General features: G+C 43.5%; 1 protein-coding gene and 1 long non-coding RNA gene across 3 annotated transcripts in view; one reads left to right on the top strand and one right to left on the bottom strand.

Moving 5' to 3' along the window:
- The window catches only part of LOC142140060 (coiled-coil domain-containing protein 82-like), a 40,793-nt gene extending 24,069 nt beyond the window's left edge, over nt 1-16,724 (top strand). For both annotated transcript variants that reach the window (XM_075197920.1, XM_075197919.1), the window contains 2 exons: nt 15,745-15,924; nt 16,230-16,724. In XM_075197920.1, the coding sequence (XP_075054021.1) occupies nt 15,745-15,924; nt 16,230-16,325 (276 nt within the window). In that variant the 3' untranslated portion in view covers nt 16,326-16,724. The remainder of the gene's footprint in view (nt 1-15,744; nt 15,925-16,229) is intronic.
- Nucleotides 1-22,396, bottom strand: part of LOC142140062 (uncharacterized) — a 177,740-nt gene that overhangs the window by 135,350 nt on the left and 19,994 nt on the right. The gene's annotated exons all lie outside the window — the stretch shown is intronic.

The raw sequence follows: 22,396 nt of genomic DNA, 5'->3' as shown, positions 1-22,396 counted from the left end.
GGGCTGAATTCGCCCATAACAACATGTACCATGAGTCATCGTCCAAAACTCCATTCTTTGTGGTTTACGGTCACCATCCGTCTTTTCCGGAATTTCCTGCCCTCCCTCCCACCCAAGTTCCTGCTGTAGAAACTGTTTGTCAGACCTTCAAAAATATCTGGTCTCAGGTCAAAACCTGTTTAAAGAAGACATCTACCAAATATAAGTCTTTCGCAGATAAGAAGAGGCGGGCTATTCCACCACTAAAAATTGGAGATCGTGTCTGGTTATCTACCAAAAATATTCGTTTGAAGGTCCCATCTATGAAATTCGCTCCTCGTTTTATTGGTCCATATAGGATCATTCAAGTAATAAATCCAGTTTGTGTTAAACTTCTACTTCCTAAGAATCTTCGTATTTCCAATGCCTTCCATGTGTCCTTGCTCAAACCTCTCATCATCAACCGTTTCTCGACTCCTCCTTCAGCACCTCAGCCAGTTCAAGTTCATCAGGAGGAAGATTTCGAGATTACTCAGGTATTGGACGCAAAAATTTCACGAGGAGTTCTCCGTTTCCTCGTTCATTGGAAGGGCTTTGGTCCTGAGGAGCGTTCATGGATCAAAGCTGAAGATCTCAACGCCCCAGCTCTTCTTAAGAAGTTTTATTCCCAAAATCCGGACAAGCCCGGTTCCAGGCGTTCTGTGCCCACCTTTAAAAGGGGGGGTACTGTCACTCACCGGACTGTGAGTGCTTCTTCCCGTACATTTAGGAACCGTGGCCGTCCTCCATCCTGAGGGTCTGCGCATGCGCAGCCCTTTCAAACCCTTCAGTACCTGTTCCTTTAACTTAATTGGCAGATCAGGCAACACTCCCTATATTAAGCACCTGTGGTCAATACCACGTTGCCTGATCTTGGAGTCTCATTCCCCATGAGCCTCTGAAGGTGTTCCTGTGTTTCCTCGTGTATTCAGCGCTGCTGATTCCTGTGGTTTCCAAACCACTTCTACCCCTGTGGTTTCCAGACCACTTCTACTCCTGTGGTTTCCTAACCACTTCAACCCTCCTGTGTATCATCGTGACTGTTAGCTGATTCCTATCCGCTGCCTCCGTGCACTACAGTCTTCAAGCCACTTCAACTCTGCTATGTATCATCGTGACTGTTAGCTGATTCCTATCCGCTGCCTCCGTGCACTACAGTCTTCAATCTACTTCAACTCACCTGTGTGCCATAATGACTGTTAGCTGATTCCTATCCGCTGCCTCCGTGCACTACAGTCTTCAATCTACTTCAACTCGCCTGTGTTTCATCGTGACTGTTTGGCTGATTCCTATCCGCTGCCTCCGTGCGCTTCAGTCTTCAGCTCATCTCATCTCTCCCGTGTTTCCTCGAGACTGCTACAACTGATTCCTATCCGCTACTCTCCGTGCTCAACAGTTCCAGCTCAGCTCTGCTCTCCCGTGTTTCCTCGTTGCTGCACCTGCTGGTTGCTATCCGCTACCTCCGTGTATCTGCAGAGTCCTGCTGCTGCTACTCCTCAGTTCTACTCGTCCTACAACAGCTGACCCGCTCTCCGTGCTTCTCCGTGTTCCCGCTGGTCTCTACTCGCCAGTCTGCATCGGATCTGCGCCTCACTGTTTTCATCTCATCTAGACCATCGCTACTCTTCAGGGTCCTCCAGGAGTCCAGTTCTACATACTACTGCTTCCTGAGTATTTGTTCCCCTGCTGGTCTACCTACCTGTGCGCTGCACCTACTTGATTACCGCTTCACCCCTCCAGGGACTTCGCATCCTGCCGGCCTCCAGCCGTTCAGGTATCTCTGCACTCCTGTCTGACAGCCTGCTTCTGAACCACGGTATGCATACTTCTCATTGACTGTGCTGGTGTATTGCATATCTTGCTGGACTGAGTTTGTTCTCCTCTGGAGTTTACTATCCGCTGAGACTATTGCCATCATTGACTGTGTTATCTTGTGCCGGATTACCTCAAGTGACTTTCTATTATTGCAGTGCTGTTCAGTCATTAATATATTGTGCATGTTATTGTGGATCAAGTTTAAGGTGCCCGTGTATCCCCTGTATTGCAGTCTCTCCCCGTGCTCCTCCTCATATATATATTCAGTGGTACAACTTGCTAGAGGCAGACCACTGATCCCTGTTTCCTGTGTCACCTGTTCCAGTATCCTCTCACATAGCAGTGGTACAACTTGCTAACGCAGACCACTGACTCCCCGGATACCTCCACTTGGATCCCATTTCTTCACTCAGACAGCGGTACAACTTGCTATCCGCAGACCGCTGACTCTCATCACCTCCTCGTTTCTGTTGGACATTCCTCCTCACTATAGCAATGGTACAACTTGCTACCGCAGACCACTGACTACCTTCACGTGTCCTTTGTCCATACAGTTCCTCGTGTATTTCTACATCCATATTACCAGTGCTGCTAGTCATAGACTTTCCTGAGCATCTCCATCATCTGCTATTTCCTGTTCCGTGATCACCCTGCTACCAGAGTACCATATTACCATCTATACTGCTCTGGTAAGCCTATCACCTGGTGATCCCTGGGTAAAGACTCCTAGTGCCCGTGACAAATTGTTAACTTAAAAGAGTTTTAGTCTTGTTAATAGTGTTCCCAGATAAGTTGCAAATATTACATTTTTCTTCAATTGGTTCCATTATAAGGAGTCCAAAGTCCTTTTGCAGTAGTGCAATGTCTATTGTTTAATAAACATCTCCTAAAAGTTCCGGGTAGCAATGGTCCTTGTTTCTGGTTGCATAGTGGCAAGTATTGCTTATGTTTGCAACAAATTCTTGTTGCCATATTTTTAAAATAAACATACGTATATATGAATACGGTCATAGGGGTCGCCCCTACATTCACGACCGGTAATGATAGTTGGGCTAGTTATGCAGCAATGTTGTGGCCCATACTTATAGTGGGTAATGCCATTCATATTAAACAATACATTTAAACAATAAAGTCGTATTGGATACTCGGGATTCCCACATTAACCACCGGTTAGGGGTTATGGTGATAATTATACAGGATTGGATAATATATATTTCCCATACGTGGTTGTGCAGGATTGGGTAATATAGAATTCCCATATGTAATTATGACATAACTTGGCGAGTGCTTGCATAGAAACAGGGTTTGTAGATTGTGCAGAGGGGATCTCAGAGGAATTGACCTAATTCAAAGTCAGTATTGAGTCCTTCTGGTGTAAGAGTTTTCATAAAGTAGATGTGTTTGGACTCTTCTCTCGATATAGCTTTTATATAGTCACCCCCTCTCCAAGGTTTGATGATTTTTTTGATACCCATAAATTCCAATTTTGATGGGTCCTTGGAATGATGTTTAGCAAAGTGGTCAGAGACACTATGCTTGTCAAAGCCCTTTCTGATGTTTCTATGATGCTCAGAGATCCTGACGTGAAGTTTTCTAATGGTTCTCCCAATGTACTGTAACCCACAGGGGCATTGTAGGAGGTAAATAACCCCTGTGGTGTCACATGTAATTTTTTCCTTTATGGGGTGTGTTTCTCCCGTGGTTGTGGAGGTATATAGGGTAGAAGGTTTAGTGTGTCTAATGGTACTGACTTTGCACGCTGCACATCTGGTGTAGTGAAAAAAAACCCTTTGTGCTCTCTTTGAGCCAAGTCTCGCCGGTATTCGGTTTGCTTGGTGCTATAGTGCTATGTACAAGTTGGGTTCTAAGACAGTTCGCTTTTGTATAGATGAACCTTGGCTTAGTTGGGAGAATTTCTTTGAGCTTTTCATCTCCCAGAAGAACTTTCCAGTGCTTCTGAATGATGTGCTCGACTCTTTTTGAGTCATTGCTGTATTGATTTATGAACGGGACATTTGTACTCAGTGGCCGGGGCATTCTTTTTACAAAGGATGCTGGTCTTGTCTGTTTCCCTAACAGTTGTTAGGGCCTGTTCAACTGTTTCCTGATTATAGTTCCTCTCAAGAAACCTGTTCTTAAGTAGTTCTGCTTGGTTATTAAAATCTTCTATTTTAGAGCAGTTGCGTCTAATTCTTGTGAATTGACCTTTAGGTATGTTACGCATCCAATTCTTGTGGTGACTACTTGTTGATGGAATAAATGAGTTAGAGTCTACCTCTTTGAAAAATGTTTTGGTTTCGATTCGATTTTGTTGGATGTACATCTGTAAATCCAGAAAATTGATAACCTCAGTACTAGTATCCATAGTAAAGTGTAGGTTCAGGTCATTACCCACTATAAGTATGGGCCACAATATTGCTGCATAACTAGCCCAACTATCATTACCGGTCGTGAATGTAGGGGCGACCCCTATGACCGAATGCATATATACGTATGTTTATTTTAACAATATGGCAACAGGAATTTGTTGCAAACATAAGCAATACTTGCCACTATGCAACCAGAAACAAGGACCACTGCTACCCGGAACTTTTAGGAGATGTTTATTAAACAATAGACATTGCACTACTGCAAAAGGACTTTGGACTCCTTATAATGGAACCAATTGAAGAAAAATGTAATATTTGCAACTTATCTGGGAACACTATTAACAAGACTAAAACTCTTTTAAGTTAACAATTAATATGGACACATGTCATGTGTCTGTATCTAATTATGGTACACTATCAATCAATCTTAGCCCTATAGGTAACAATACAAAATGTGGAAGATATAACAATTCAAAAGGAGAAACAAACTTATTAATCATGATTACCCCCATTCAGGGCCGGACTGGCCATCTGGCACTTCTGGCAAATGCCAGAAGGGCCGATGGCATTATGGGCCGGCCTGACTCCCCCTGTCTTCTTGGTGGCTGGAGGAACCAGCCACCTCTGCTGCGCGCTCCCCAGCTCCCTCCCCCGTTATGCTGTGCAGCCAGTTACACTGGTGAGTTTCCTGTCTTTTTTAATTTGTTTTTTTTTTTTACTGAAGAGGAAGGGGGTCCCGCGATTTTCGGGGGGGGGGGGGGGGGGGGGGTGCCCGCGATTTTCAGGGGGGGGGTCGCGGGGGTGCCCGCGATTTTCAGGGGGGGGGAGGGGTCGCGGGGGTGCCGCGATTTTCGGGGGTGAGAGCCAGGAGGTGCTGGGAAAGGGGGTGAGAGCCAGGGGGTGCTGGGAAAGGGGGTGAGAGCTAGGGGGTGCTTGGAGAGGGGGTGAGAGAGCCGGAAGGGGTGCTGGGAAAGGGGATGAGAGTCAGGGGGTGCTGGGAGAGTGGGTGAGAGAGCCGAAGGGGGTGCTGGGAAAGGAGGTGAGAGAGCCAAAGGGGGTGCTGGGAAAGGGGGTGAGAGAGCCGAAGGGGGTGCTGGGAAAGGGGGTGAGAGCCAGGGGGTGCTGGGAGAGGGGGTGAGAGAGCCGAAGGGGGTGCTGGGAAAGGGGGTGAGAGAGCCGAAGGGGGTGCTGGGAAAGGGGGTGAGAGCCAGGGGGTGCTGGGAGAAGGGGTGAGAGAGCCGAAGGGGGTGCTGGGAAAGGGGTTGAGAGAGTGGAAGGGGGTGCTGGGAAAGGGGTTGAGAGCCAGGGGGTGCTGGGAGAGGGGGTGAGAGAGCCGAAGGGGGTGCTGGGAGAGGGGGTGAGAGAGCCAGGGGGTGCTGGGAGAGGGGGTGAGAGCCGAAGGGGGTTAGAGAGCGGAAGGGGGTGCTGGGAAAGGGGGTCCTGGGAGAGGGGGTGAGAGAGCCAGGGGATGCTGGGAGAGGGGTCGTGAGAGCCGAAGGGGGTGAGAGAGCGGAAGGGGGTGCTGGGAAAGGGGGTGAGAGAGCTTAAGGGGGTGCTGGGAGAGGGGGTGAGAGAGCTGAAGGGGGTGCTGGGAGAGGGGGTGAGAGAGCTGAAGGGGGTGCTGGGAAAGGGGGTGAGAGAGCCGAAGGGGGTGCTGGGAAAGGGGGTGAGAGCCAGGGGGTGCTGGGAGAGGGAGTGAGAGAGCCGAAGGGGGTGCTGGGAAAGGGGGTGAGAGAGCCGAAGGGGGTGCTGGGAAAGGGGGTGAGAGCCAGGGGGTGCTGGGAGAGGGGGTGAGAGAGCCGAAGGGGGTGCTGGGAAAGGGGTTGAGAGAGTGGAAGGGGGTGCTGGGAAAGGGGTTGAGAGCCAGGGGGTGCTGGGAGAGGGGGTGAGAGAGCCGAAGGGGGTGCTGGGAGAGGGGGTGAGAGAGCCAGGGGGTGCTGGGAGAGGGGGTGAGAGCCGAAGGGGGTTAGAGAGCGGAAGGGGGTGCTGGGAAAGGGGGTCCTGGGAGAGGGGGTGAGAGAGCCAGGGGATGCTGGGAGAGGGGTCGTGAGAGCCGAAGGGGGTGAGAGAGCGGAAGGGGGTGCTGGGAAAGGGGGTGAGAGAGCTTAAGGGGGTGCTGGGAGAGGGGGTGAGAGAGCTGAAGGGGGTGCTGGGAGAGGGGGTGAGAGAGCTGAAGGAGGTGCTGGGAGAGGGAGTGAGAGAGCGGAAGGGGGTGCTGGGAAAGGGGGTGAGAGCCAGGGGGTGCTTGGAGAGGGGGTGAGAGAGCCCAAGGGGGTGCTGGGAAAGGGGGTGAGAGAGCTGAAGGGGGTGCTGGGAGAGGGGGTGGGAGAGCGGAAGGGGGTCCTGGGAAAGGGGGTGAGGGAGAGGGGGTGAGAGAGCCGAAGGGGGTGCTGGGAAAGGAGGTGAGAGAGCCGAAGGGGGTGAGAGAGCCAGGGTGGTAGGGGGTGCAGGAAGAGGAGTGAGAGAGCCGGGGGGTAGAGGGTGCAGGAAGACGTGTGAGAGAGCCAGGGGAGTAGGTGGTGCAGGAAGATGTGTGAGAGCCAGCGGAGAAGGTGGTGCAGGGGGTTAAGTGAGAGGGACAAAGGAGAAGATGGTGCAGGGGCATAGGTAAAAGAAAGTGTAAAGGGAGAGACATCTTAAGAATGGGAATGTCAGGGATGCAGCCATCATAAAACACAAGTAGTAATGAAGAATGGAAATGCACAGAGGGGACAAGTGTTAAAAAAAATAAAAAATCAAGCCTTCATACTCCATTCACTTATATTTTCTATACCCCCACTCCTAAATTTCTGCTTCGACCACTGCCCTCTATTCCTGCTCCCGACTGCCTGTGTGAGCTGACAGCTGCTGATCCCTCCTCGCCCAGCGCGCCCACTAGGAGAACAGAACACAGGATGCCATAAATAGGTAAGTTCATATATTTTCTCGTGTGCAATATGTTTTTAACCATCCTTTCTTGAACTGGGGACACTACAGCGTATCCAATAATGTTTAACACTATGTATTGCTCATTATTGCGCTGTAATGTTTTTTGCATATTTATCTGTACAGAGATTTTTAATTAAGAGGAAAAAACATTGCTTGTCATAAATTTTATCTGTAATTGTGTCAATATATCTATTTTGTTTGCATTGTAAATGATGTATTAAGCTGCTCTTGGGACTCACACTCAGTATCTGATATGCTGTTGCAATTTTTTTTATTTGTGAATGAGTTTTTATCTGAGCTTTACTAATGATTTGGGGGCACTACTATGCCATAATATGATTTGTGGGCACTTCTGCATGACCAAATATGAATTGAGGGTAATACTATGTGGCATAATATGACCTTGGGGCACTACGATGTGGCATAATATGAACTGGGCACACTACGGTGTGGCATCATATGAACTTCTGCCAAAGGCAAGTCTTTCATTGTTGAATATGATGGGAGCCCAAAGAAGTTGCTGTATCGGGGCCCAAAATTCCTCTTGTCAGCCCTGCCTGTGAGTCAAGGGGGTAGACGCCTCCAGGTAAATAATCTAAATGTTTCCTATCTAATCAAACTGATGGATCACATCCAATTATTTCTCACCCACCTCCTCTATCCCCCTTAATTTATATACTGTGTTATTTAAAATGAATAGAAAAGACGCATATCCAATTACTGTAGTAAAACAAAAATATTTTTCTCTGACATTTTGCTGTAGATGGAAATACTTTTAATGCGGCCGTGTGGGTTCAACTGATCATTCAATAGTTATGTTTTTTTTAGATATATGTTAGTTTTATTTCATGTGGAATGATTCATGAAAATTCTGCCGTTACTATTTAATTGAGGGAAAAGGGTACCTGTTACCTATATGTGTGTAAGTACTCTGTTCGTTGTTGCTATTTTGTGGAAGATTTGAAAAAAGCAAAACATTGTTTCCTACAGCGGCGTCTGTATAGTTGGTGGTATTGCTGTAGTATGGGGTGGCGTGCTGGTGGCAATGTTGTAGTGTGTTTGGTGCTTAGTATTGCTAATAAGTAGAAGAGGGTATTGCTATAATGTGGGGGGTGATGCCGGTTGCTGTAATGTGTGGGGTGATGCCGGTTGCTGCAATGTGGGGGTGATTGATGTAGTATGAGTGTGTGTGGGGGGTTTTTTATTGCTGTAATTTGGGTACAAATAATGTATTGTCATGGTATTTATTGATGTATTTGGGGTGCTAATAATGTAATGTTGAGGGTCATTAGGAGAAATAAATACCCCCCCCACACACACACACTCATACTACATCATGTTGTACTGCGCCAGCATCAGTGTGCAACAATATAGTGCATGGAGCCCACAACACGTGGGCCTGTGTGCTTTAAATGCCAGGGCTGATTTTTAGTCCCAGTCCGGCCCTGCCCCCATTGGATGAGTCATCTGTCCATCAAAGATGGGACATATGACAACACGAATGACCTATCAGTAGCCTACCCGGAACATGGGCGCCTATAAGAAGTTAATCAATGGGCCCCCCTTTACAATCCCTGAGGAAGCCCCAAGGTGAAACGTGTTGGATTGAAGCCACACAACAACCCATTGCACAGCTCTCCGCAGTTATTGCTGAGAACAACCACATTCAACCACCGCTACGAGCGGCGGTATTACAGTCGCATGCGCATGCGCAAGAACATTCACTCTGAGACAGACACTTCCGTCAGGCAACAGGACGTGAGGAACATCGCCACGGCAACGGGCCCAATACACAAGGGAGCGTTTTCAGGTTAGGACTATCCACAACTCTGTGATTCGCATTCTGCTTCACTAAGGGTAAGTCCTTCAACCAGTCTCCATAATTGGGCTCACCCGATGGACCTATCTGGCTTATAAAAATACTCATAAACCGGGATTTGTTTTGGAACTGAACTATTCCTATTTGGGAATCATTCACTGTTTGCATCACCTTTACTTGTTACATATCCCCACTCAGGAGGGATGAACTTATGGAAGTTACATTTGGACATTGTGTGTGACTAATACAAGATATTGTTTTGGACTATAACTCAGCGTTGTTGTACACACGGCCAGCTCATTTGGCTACCAGCTGTTATACAACTATCATATATGTATTTGGTCCAACATTGCCCTTCTATAGTTGTTACCTATGGTTGATACTTTCAAGGGGCTGATAGTGAATACCACTAAAGAGTCATTTACTACTGCTATTTATGTGGTTATGTACAGCACTGTATGAATATATTATCAATGATTTTTTAAATTGTTTTACACAAGGTTACATTGTCCATGCGCCCAGGGATCAATTATTATTATCAATACTGTGTCTAAGGGTTGAGCTACCCTCTATCCTTCCCCTTCCCCTTCCCATTTTCCCCTCCGGTCCCCGTGTGGCTGCAGTATACACAGATCCTTATGTATAGGGAGCGCTGAATCAACATCCTTACTAAATAAATGATAACTAAAATTTGATTGGTTGCTATAGGCAACATCTCCACTTTAGAATTGAACGCATTTGTGGCAAAGACCCTGATGTAAAATGCATTTGCGCATTTATTTTAAGTGCCTAACCTCCCACCGGTCGGCTACCTCTCTCTCTCATCCCTTCTTCCCTTCTCCCCCTTCCTCGACTCCGTCTCCGTTTCTCCCGTCTCTCCGTCTCATCCTTGTGTCTGTCTGTCTTCCCCTCCCTTTAGATTGTATGCTCCTTTGAGCAGGGCTCTCCTACCTCCTGTTTCGATCACTTGTAACTGCGCTCCCCAGCTACTCCGCTCTCCTCCTCTTGGTCCTTCTGCCCTCTGTCCCCTCTCGCTTCTCTCCGCTCCCCTCAGTGGCTCTAAACCTGTCATCCGTGCCCACCCTCTTGGGACAAAGTTACCTGCCTGTACTGACTTTTCCCCTCCCTCTCGTTAGCTGAGCCTGAGCCCCAGAGTTATAGTGCTTACTGTTAATTGTACTGTGCTGTTTCACCTTGTACTGTGCCATTGTTTGTCCCTGTACAGCGCTACGGATACTTTGTGGCACCTTATAAATAAAAATTAATAATAATAATAAAGTAGTGCAGATAGAGATAAGATATGTGCAACCCCAGCTAAACACAGAATGCGTCCCATGACCATATGTTTACAGCACATCAGGATACACTTTAAGACACCATTCATAATCATCAACGTGATCACGATGAATGGCGTTTTAGTGTTTAAAAAAATAAATGTAAAAAAAAATGGTGTGAGCCTCCCGCTTCCTCCCTTCCCACCCAAAAAAAAGTGATCCAAGCACCAGAATTTATAACCTGGCGCAGTTGAGGCTAATCCGGAGGTTTGGGGGGTGGACAAACTGCGTGGGGACAGTCTAGGCTGGTCACACTATAACACGGAAACCTGCAGTGTGGGGTCACCCTGTCAGCCTACCATAGCCTGGTGCTCTAAGAAAAACAGACTATATCGCACCAGGAATATCCAACTTATTCTGGAAGATGGCCTCATCCAAATATATTGGTATCATACATTTTTATAAAGCCAAAAGACCAGAATTGGTGCACCCACACACGGTACTAGTATGCAAATTTGTGAAGAGCAAGAAATGTGTAACTAGGGCACTCGAAGGATAACAAAATAATGTAAAACTTATTCAAAATTTATTAGTATGCATTAAAATTAATGTCATAATATATAATCACATATAGAATAGTGAAATATTAAAAAGTGTAAATGAACAAATAGACCTAAACAAATATAAACTGATAAAACTAGCAGTAGAAACTACTAGAATGCGCCGTCCCTCCTATATGAAATATTACAAATAAATCGTAAGGGCGCTCAATGATATAAGAATTAAGTACCCTACATATATTGTAAATATAGAGACATAATAGTCTTGTATTCAGTTTTTATAATCTGTAGGTTGAGTAATGCCGCAGCCTGTCTTATTAGGGTGATCAGGACTGTTAACCAGGATTCATATATAAACTTAAAACCAGGTCTATCAGAAAAGGAACTCCTTAGATAACCTTGTGTCATATAACATTGACTGTATAGAGATTATACATATACTTGTTTATTAGTCATATCCAATCAATGTAAATGTGAAAACCTAAATAGATTTTTTCACATTCATTCATTTGTATACCATATCTTCTGGTTCCCTTAGGTCTAATATGTATAAATGGCAACACTTTATAGACGGTTTTTAGTTGCCTTGAATTAATATGTGTGCCTCATAATTTTGCACAGCTGTTACTCTTTGTCTCCTTAGCTAAGAGAGTACTATGGTTAGCATATGATTATGATAAAAATCCTACTTACGCTAAATGCTGTAACATAGGCTTAACCTGAACTGCGATATATATGACAATAAGGTTTTATATTCAAAGAGCCTTAGATCGATAAAGATGCATCATAATTATGCATAGTGATTTCCCTGTGTCTCCTTTAACTGAGAGACTACTAGGGTTAACATGTAGCCATGATAAAAATCCTACATGCCCCAAGTATTTTGCAGGCTAGTTCTAAATTGCGATATATATAGATTCCCCTATTGCTGCAAATCTTCTAGGCAACCTTTAGAAAGCTAATTCAGTTTAGTGAAACGCGCGTCGGCGTTCTATGCGCCGTCTCTCCTCTCCTGATTTATAGACATACTATAGGTGCTTCAATTGAATATAGCCTGGTGCTCGTTGCAGCTTTTGCTAGGGGACCCCACGCTGCAGGCCTATAAAAAAAAAAAAAAAAGCCCAGTTTCCTCCCAGGAAAAAACATCCAGGTGCTGAAAGCACTGAAGCTTCTACTAACACCTGTGGGCGCTGGATGTTGGTGTACTGAACTGTCAACAAGAGCATTTTTGTATGTGGCACTATAGGGTATGCTGGTATGTGTAAAACTAGTGCCAGCATACCCATGGTTGCCAGTCCAGAGCATGTTGGTGTTTGTAGAATTACAAATGCCAGCATGCCCTGACATGCAGGGCCCACTGGGATAAGTAGTACAACATAAAAACAAACTGTATAAAACAACACAAACATTGCGAAAAATCACTACTTTTAAATAAATACTCCCTCAATTGACAATTTTTTTTTATTCGCCTACACCCAAGGACATGGCTTTAAGGGGGAGCCCTTTTACATTTACCATGGGGCTGGTTTATTCCTAGGAGGGGCCCATTTCCCCTAGGGAATCCAGCTGAACAGTCTAGGTCTGTGTGACATGATGTCAGGAGAACCCCAGGCTGCAGAATTCTGTGTATCATGCGACCAGTCTAGTCTGTCATAGCCCTGTGCTGGTTACGACTTTCACAAAGGGGCCCCATGCTGTTCGTCTACCCAGAATTTCCGCAGCCAGTCCAGAGTATGAGTATTGATGCTTGGATAATCTTCTGGGGAGGGGGAGCACACTATTATTTATTTCTTTATTCAAATCTTTCTCTTTACACTGCAAAGGTCTATGCTGAAGATCATCATCATCAGTACGGAACTCTTCCTACAGCGGTTGAGCATATTCGTCTCCTGAAAGGCGTATCTGCAGCTGCATCAAACCCTTATTACCACCAGTTACATAAACAAGCCTTTAATCTACTCTGTTTATGCATTCATGCCTCTAACCTCCTCTGTTACGGTTCACCAGGCGTAAGGAGACACAATTCAAGGATATGGACAAATTTTAATACAGACGCAAGCATACACATTTTTGCTATATATATATATATAATATATATATATATACAATATAGTAAGACTCTCTCCCTATAGTTTGGTATATGCAGCCCCCTCCCTATAGTTTGATATAGGCAGCCTCCCCCTCCCTATTGCTTAATAGGTGCAGCCCCCCTCTTCCTATAGCTTAATAGGTGCAGCCCCCCTCCCTATCGCTTAATAGGTGCAGCACCCCCCTCGTTATAGCTTAATAGGTTCAGCTCCCCCTTCCCTATAGCTTAATAGGTGCAGCCTCCCCACCCTATATTTTAATAGGTTCACCCTCCCCCTCCTTATAGCTTAATAGGTGCAGGCCCCCTCACTTACCGTTATTAGTGCTGGCCGGCGTTACTCCTTGTTCCTCAGATCAGCAGACAGTTTGCCGAACAGTATTGTGGGACCCCATACAGCACTAGGCAGCCTAACGATTGGCTGCCTGTTGCTGTCCACTGACAACCAATGCTTTTTATCTTTAATCCCCCTCCCCCCCAGTTACTTTTGAACTGTTGGTTGGTTTAATTATGAACCACGTGTAAATTAGATGTATGCATTGTGTTTTGTTCATATTGATTATATTTTGTATGCATTGTGTTTTTTAAAAATTGATTATATTTTATACCATCTTTTATATTATATATAAGAAGATTGAAGATTGTTATGTTAACAAGAACATACATATAACATCTCAAATGAAGATACATTTGTGTGCAGTCTTTCCTGATATAAGTATCAATGTTCCTGTATTGTGTTTTATATATATATAACCGTATATGATTATCTATACATACTGTATGAATGTACAGCACAGTTTGTGTGCAAGTGGCTTATACAGGTAGTCCTTGAACATGTCTCTCACAGACCTCAATCACCTCGGAGCCTAAGGGGAAGATTTAATAAAACTTCTATCAAGGAAGAGTGGAGGCATTGTCCATTGCAATTCATAAGATTCTATCTATCATTTAGTACATTCTAGTAAATGATGGCTAAAATCTGATTGGTTGCTATGGGCAACACCTCCATGTTTCCTTTTTAGAAGTTCTAGTAAATATACCCCTGAGAATCATTGTGTCCATAGCCTCAAAGAAAAGGATATTAAACATCGATAAGAACACATCTGCATGGAAAATACTTAATACCAAAAATATAATTGCATTAAAAAATGTCTGTGTCAATTAAGATAGAAATTATACATATGTTAAACCTTGGGTTACCAATATAGTGAAATAAAATATCTACTTCTATTAGCTGGTGATATATCACCTAATCCAGGTCCCCCTCACTTCTCCCACACGCATATATCTGAACACTACAGAAATCCAGCAAACCTCAAATGCATCACCTATCTCCCCTCTCTTCCAAAGTCCTTTAAATGTGTCCTTTGGAATGCACGTTCTGTTTGTAACAAACTTACCTCCATTCATGATCTCTTCCTCTCATACAACCTCATCCTTCTAGCAATAACAAAAACATGGCTCACGCAATCAGACACTGCCTCACCTGCAGCCCTTTCACATGGTGGTCTCCATTTCACCCTCACCCCCAGACCGGGAGGCAGACAAGGAGGGGGGGTTGGACTACTTCTCTCCCCACAGAGCACATTCACAGTTCTACAAAGTGTCCCATCACTCACGTTCACATCTTTTGAAGTACATGCTGTTAGGATTTTTAACCCATTCTCTATGCGTGTTGCTGTCATCTATCGCCCACCCGGTCCACACCAACAATTTCTTGAACACTTCTCTGCATGGCTCCCTCTCTTCTTATCATCATCATCATCAACATTTATTTATATAGCGCCAGCTAATTCCGTAGCGCTTTACAATTGGGAACAAACATTAATAGGACAATACTGGGTAATACATACAGACAGAGAGGTAAGAGAACCTCTTCAGACAAGGGTATGATATTCCTCAACCACCATCTTAATTTCCCTAGATTACCCTATTACCATCCTCTACATAGCTAACGCAAGACAACAACCCTCTGACCAACATTGCAACACACACAGCCCACTCAATACTTTTACCTTTGCATTCTAGCTGGTCCATTGTGCAATATGATGTAGCACATGCCCTTGTGTTTCAAACTCCCATTGTCCTATAGATTGTAAACTTGCAAGCAGGGTTCTCTTACCTCTCTGTCTGTATGTATTACCCAGTATTGTCCTATTAATGTTTGTTCCCAATTGTAAAGTGCTACGGAATTTGCTGGCGTTATATAAATAAATGTTGATGATGATGATGATGATAAGAAGAGAGGGAGCCATGCAGAGAAGTGTTCAAGAAATTGTTGGTGTGGACCGGGGGGGGCGATAGATGACATCCTCCCATTCTCGGTTACAGGATTTGTTCCGGGCTGCACCTACTTTGTTGAATTCCCTCCCACGCACAGTAAGACTTTCCTCTAATCTTCAAACCTTCAAGTGTTCACTGAAAACCCACCTCTTCAGACAAGGTTATGATATTCCTCAACCATCATCTTAATTTCCCTAGATTACCCTATTACCATACTCTACACTGCTAACGCAAGACAACAACCTTCTGACCAACATTGCAACACACATAGACCACTCAGTACTTTTACCTTTGCAGTCTGGCTGGTCCATTGTGCAATATGATGTAGCACATGCCCTTGTGTTTCTAACTCCCATTGTCCTATAGATTGTAAGCTTTCGAGCAGGGTTCTCTTACCTCTCTGTCTGTATGTATTACCCAGTATTGTCTCATTAATGTTTGTTCCCAATTGTTGAGCGCTACGGAATTTGCTGGTGCTATATAAATAAATGTTGATGATGATGACTTTTAACTCTTAACTTGACTCATTGACCCCAATTAGAAAGATCTTACAGACACAAGTAATCTGACATGTCATTTATCTTTCTTTTAGGAATTGTTTGTTGGCATTGTTTGTTCTGAGCGTACCAAAATCTATCATCAAGTTAAACACTACAAATACCATCTATACCAGCGCTGTATTCCATTTCTTGATAACACTAAGGAAGTCCCTGCCAGAGAATTAGTAGATATCGCTTTGTCTAAGATGAACAAAGAAAAATTTCTTAAAAAGGTACTTAAGTGATAAATAAACATTAAATATATGCATAGCCTTAATACCACTGTGGATAACACAGTTATATTCACACTACTCAATTTGATTCATGCCGTCTGTGTTGTAAGACTGTGCATGATGTGCTTATTTATTTTGCCAACTAGTTTTTCCTGTTAAAGCACCCCTAAAAATATAAATCTCCCATAAACAATTTGCGGTATGTATTGTTATCACAGTGCTAATCAACTAAGAATCAGCATTTTACAGATAAATCTCAGCAAGATCGTTTCAATTTCTGCTCATCAAATGTTATTTTATTTCAGGAACTTCATTGTCTCAAGAGTGTCTTGAAGAAAGCAGATTTGTTCCAGAAAGAAACAGTGCCTTCACTATTAGATGCAAATTACGAATACCAGTAAAATTGATAGAGTTTGCAAAGATGTTTATTTTAAAAAAATATATAAATATTCTGTGCCTAATATATAATTTAAGGGGAAAGGGTGCTAGGAGAGAGTGTAGGGGATAGGATCGTAGGCAATAGGGTGTCAAGAAAGGGGTAGAGGACTTTTTTGGCTAAAGCAAGAACCCTAAGACTTTACATGAAGGAAACCAGTACTTTCTGACACTCTCCACTGGCAATTTAGCAAATGATTTTTAGAGAAAAATAATTAAAAAAAACTAATAAGTATAAAAAATAAAGTATATATATAATTTTTGATTTTTAGAATGCATTTCAGTGACAATATTAATGCTTTGTTTTATTTTGTTGTCACCTTAGTATAGCCTTTTCTTCACAGACTAATCGGATGTGTTCTGAACAGCAATTAAAATGAGAAATTTAAAATAAAGAACAATTGCGAGTTCACTCTCTTTAGCATTCATTGTGGGGAATTTAATTCCCCCCAGATTAGCGCTGTGATAACTCTATTACCGTTATTACGGTAAATTCAACCCAGCTTTCTGCTCTGTGAGCAAAAAAGCCGGCGTTGAAATTACCGTAATAACGGTATTTAAGCGCAGTATTACCGTAATAAGGGCAATAGTGCGCAGACCGAGTTACTTTTTACAGTAATGCGGCCAATTAAATTCCCCCCCATTATCTCTTTTGTGTATTGTTATTGATGTCATAAATATCATATAATTTGACACCTCATCCAGAAGTTTTAGTGATATTGAGATTAACCAGCTTTACCAAGCTAAAGTTGACTAATACAACACTGTCATGTCTATTTCTGAAAGGGTGTTCTCTGATTCAATAGGGCTTCCCCCTATCTATGAAGGTGTCTCTGCCACTGATAGCTATCACCGTGAACGATCAGGAATGGTTTTCACGGGTGAAAGCGAATCTATGCAAAGCATGGGAAAGTCTATTTGACCAGGACTGCGGCTGAAGTACCATCGCTGTAATCCTCTAGCTATTACCTCGCACAATGTAAGATCTGACTTAATTTGGGACAGGGCATGGGGAAAGTTAGCCTTGAAGAGCTGATGAAGACGTTGAGTTAGGTAAATGCCTAGGTACTTCATTTTTTGTAATCGCCAATTAAAGGGGAACTTAAGTTCTAAGATTGATTTATCTGATTGGGGAGTGTAGAAGTCTAGAGTCTCTGTTTTGTCTGGATTTATTTTATAGCACAAGAAATTACCATAGGTATCAATTTCAGATAAGAGGGGAAGAAGAGATGTGACCGGTGGGCTATATTCAGCAGGACATTGTTTGCGTATAAAGCCAACTTATTTTAAGTGGCACTGATTCTAATTCCAGTGATCACTTTACTAGCACGTATCCTGGAAGCCATGTAATGACCACTTAAAGGAGATCATCCTTCTTTCCTGGACATTTTACTAGCCGGTCTCTATCCTTACAATTTGGCCCTTTAAGATATTTTTTTCATCTACATATTGCAATCTCTTTTAAAGACAAAGCCAAAAATGGAGCTACTAAAGAGATTGCTCACCACTTCACTAGGCAAGACAAGGCACTCTTCACCACCATAGTCCTAAATGGAGCACGAAGAAACCCCTTCCCCAAATCTATTCACTAAAAAAGACAAACCTCATCACAGATTTTAAGCAATCTTTTGAAACCAAGCTTGAGAAAGCATTCTCATTTATTAAGGCGGACATTTCATCCATAGCTACTTGCACTACAAAGCTGGAGTCTTTTTTATTAATTCCAACAAGAAACAAACAGAGATCTGGAGCACTTTAATAATGAATTAAAAGCACTAAAGAACAAAAATTAGAACTTCAAGAATCGTTAGCAACACAACAACATTTGCATCAGGAACCTTCATCTAGAAACATTCCTCAAAGGACTGTTCTCAGCCATGACCCCAGACCTCAGCCCATGCACAATAACTATAAAAATGACCTACTGAGCACCTTGCCCGTAATCAAGGAAAAATGAACCGCCAAGTGATGTCATCATACAACTTTAAAGATAAGGGGCTAGATTTACTAAGCTGCGGGTTTGAAAAAGTGGGGATGTTGCCTATAGCAACCAATCAGATTCTAGCTTTCATTTATTTAGTACCTTCTACAAAATGACAGCTAGAATCTGATTGGTTGCCATAGGCAACATCCCCACTTTTCCAAACCCGCAGCTTAGTAAATCTAGCCCAAGGTGTGTGATTCATCAAGGCTGATATGTGCAGATTTTGAGAACCGGATCTTATGCCATTAAATGCAGCCCTGTCCACTCCGTCTATGAACAAAATAGACACTTACTGCAGCCCGTGATTTTGAGGAGTGAATGGGACAGGGAAGGAGTGTTTGCCCGTAGTCAATTTATAGTAAGGGCGTGCGAAACCCAAGCGCCCACAGCCACGTCCGAATCAAACTCTGGGTGTCTCAAAGTTACTTGTTTTTTTAAGCAAAATCACCAAATTATTCCCCAGCGCTGACAACTGCATGCAAAAGTAATTGTTGGCTCATTTCCTGCAGCTGAAATTGAGAACCTGCGAGTTCTCAAACGATAGAAAACCACACAAAAAAACAACAAAACAGCGCTGGAAAAAGAGAGAAAAATAATAATCTTAAAATAATGAGTTCATAGAATTATAAAATATCAACCCTTATTACAAACATCTCTGACAATAAATACCCAAAAATAAATGAAAATACAAAGATAAAAATATAAAAAAAATATAAAAATAAATAAGAATAAATCGAGAAATGATCAAATACACACCACTTCTATATGCGCATTTATTAAAAATATATAAAAGTTCTTACCAGTGCACTGATCTATTTATAGTAGTGTTGTCCACTATATCCAAACTGCACTTATATTGGGGTAGTGATAGTCAATCACAAGTATAATTATGGTCTCCACTTTGCTAGGACACTGATAGTATGTAATAGTAGATTTAAATATCATATATCCTTATTATTGTCTCCTCTACTACTTGTTAGTATTCCAAAACTTGTGTTTAGTACTTAGCCAGCATATAAAATCACAAAGTCAAATAGTATCAGACAAGATCACAATTCTATCCATATATCGATAGAGGGATATATCAAGCCGATCTGTCACATATAATGATGTTTAGATGTCTGGGTGAGTACTCTGAAAAAATCACAATGTACCAAAAAAAAGAAACAACACAAAAGACATCTAAGCAATAGAAACTATTTCACACATAATTATTATTATTATTATTACCATTTATTTATATAGCGCCACTAATTCCGCCACCAGCTGAGCCTGCACTGCCCAAGACAGCCCGGGTCCAGCAAGGCAAGCCGCCCACCAATCAGCATATTAAGGAGATTAGATCCAAGGGGGAAGACCAGAAGGAAAGAGACAGAAGTGGGGGCAAGAAATATGGGTTGGGATAGGAAGAAAGGGAAAGTGAAGGGGCAAACCAGCCCATTATGTCTTACAGTGGCATTGACATAGCAATATATCCTACCAACACATATTAAACAACATTAAGACAGTGAACATTCGAGGTTACACTATGTCTAATAGTTCCAGCACATTGTTACGACTCTGCCTATTCCTTGTATGTAGTAGCAGTACCTCAAATCCACCAGAGGTGCTGCTGTTCTGTTCCTGAACTTTTCACCATGTCTGTAGGAGTTAATCCCCTTTCCTGAAGCCTGATTAGAACTGCACCTGTCCCACAGCTTGAAATACCTGCCTCAAGATGTGCTCTGTGCAGTTCCTCTTTAATCCCTGGCTGCTGCTGGTTCTTCCCTGTTAGAGTGTTTGTGCTTCTGCTGTTGATCTCCCGTTGTGACCCTCTGCCTGATTCCTGGACCCTGCTTGTTTGCCTCTTGCCCCAACCATGGCTTGATTACTGGACTATGCTATTTCGCTTGTGACCCCGACCTCTGCCCGGCTATTGGATTCTGATCTCTGCTTGATAACTGGACTTAGTTTGTCTGATTCCCTGGACAGCCTCGTGCCTCCTGGACTGGGGTAACTCCTAATAATTGTCCCTGCTATTTATCTGTATCAGTCATTACTTGGAACCTGTTGCTCTGTGGACTTTTTCTGCTATTGATCTCACCTGTTCATATCTGTGGATTTGCGTTATACCTGTTTATACTGCAACCTGGAAATCTGCATATCCCACGTACTGAATCCTTGTTTATATATTTTGCCTGAATAAAGACATAGGCTTTATTAGAATTCTGTTGCTGCTTCCTGAGTTCACTAGGAATCATAGCACACATGATGCAAATGAAGATTCCTGAATACAAAGAAGACAAACAAATAGCACTCATCAGGTATCATCCGTCAGCGTCCATCAACAGCCAGACAGTCAATCAATCAAGGCAGCGGCCTCCCAGGGCATATCGGAGAAGTATGTGCGCCCTTCCCCGAGACCACCCTGAGCTGGACGGGGAAGATCATAGCATAAGAAATCTGTAAATCTCATAATCTTCTTTTAACCGGGATAAATTAAGCCCTATTTTTTGTACATCCAGAGTGAAATCAGGATACACCGTTACTCATTGGCCATTGTATTCCACGGGGCCCTACTGCCTGGCCAAGCGCAGTACAGCATCTCGGTCACGGTAGTGCTGGAGTTTGGCTATGAATGTGCAGGGAGGAGCACCAGGTGGAGGTGTCTGGTTTGGAATGTGGTGGGTCTGCTCCACTGTAAATTGGGCTGTAAACGAATCTGTGCCAAACAATTAAGCCAACCCCTTCTCCAGGAAGGACTCTGGGGCAGCAAACTCTGCCTTCGCAGGCAGCCCAACCAAGTGGATGTTATTGTGGTGTAAACGCCCTTCGATAACCGTGAGTTTTTGCTTGAACAGGGAAACTTGTGACTCAAAACCCTCAAACTGGCCCCTCACCAATGCAGAAGCATTCTCCAACGTAGATATGCGAATCTCCACCTCACCCACTCTCTCCCTGACTTTCTTCATGTCATGCTGGAGAAGAGAGAGGTTGGCCTGCACCTCCCCAATTTTTCCAGTCACACGTTTTTCAGATGTGTTAATGGCCTGTAAGACCTGTGGTAGTGTGACCTCTAGGTCAGCCGGAGGGGCCGGAAAGGGAGGAGAAGTGGATGACCGCGACGATTCTGAGCGCAGTGCATCTCCTGAGCCAGAGACAATGGTGGAAGAGCAAGCAAAATGCTCCAATTTTCCCACCGCAGCGGACTGACTATGCTTGCCCAAAATTGAGGAGAGAATTAGCATATTAGTTGGTGGTGTAAACCCTTTCTAGGGGGTTTACCTTGTACGTCTGCGCTTGACTTTTGTGTTATGGAGGTTGTTGCAGCCGTTACAGATGATCTGGGTGTTCCAGTTTCTGTGCTTGTTGTTGGTTGTTTCTTTGTTTCTGCCGTGGCACAACCTGTGGTGGGGATAAAGAGGGGTGGGAGAAGGGTGGGAAAATAAGAGTGCAGCTGATGCAGACAATATACTATGGTGCTATGAAGTTTAGCAGTTGATTATAGCTTTTTTGAAGTATTTACATTATAGCTCTTTTGCTTTTTGTTTATAGCTGTAATGCAGTGTATATTGTATGCGGTGCTGGTCCCGTTATTAGCTACTGTTATTATTTTTTAGCTCTGGGGGTTATGTGGGGTGGAGTATGTTTATAGCTTAATGTTTATAGCCCCACCAATTTATAGCTCATTGTATTTAAGGCAGTGGTTATGGCTCTGTGTTACAAGCAAGTTGTTTATAGCTCTTGGTTTGTTAACAGTGGGTGGTATTTATGTTATGGGTTCACTTTTGTTATAGATTATGGTAGAGGCAGTGTTTAAGGCTGTGTATACTAAGCAAGATGTTTCTAGCTCTTGGTTTTTATGTGTAAACAGTGGGTGGTATGTCTGTGTGCGTTGAAGGTATGGTGGGGACACCTTGTGGCGCCCTATAAATAAAAATTAATAATAATAATAATAATAATAATGAGGTGCGCTGTTTATATTAGGCTCTGGTGCTCTTATAAGAGCAGTTTGTTTAGATAGTGTACCTTCTTCTCTGGCTGGTCTGAGTGGCTAGTCCGGTGGTGGGTGGT

This window comes from Mixophyes fleayi, chromosome 2 (genome assembly GCF_038048845.1).
Source record: "Mixophyes fleayi isolate aMixFle1 chromosome 2, aMixFle1.hap1, whole genome shotgun sequence".
Classification (NCBI taxonomy): domain Eukaryota; kingdom Metazoa; phylum Chordata; class Amphibia; order Anura; family Limnodynastidae; genus Mixophyes; species Mixophyes fleayi.
Note: the sequence above shows the minus strand (reverse complement) of the source record. Positions and strands in the feature narration are given on the sequence as shown.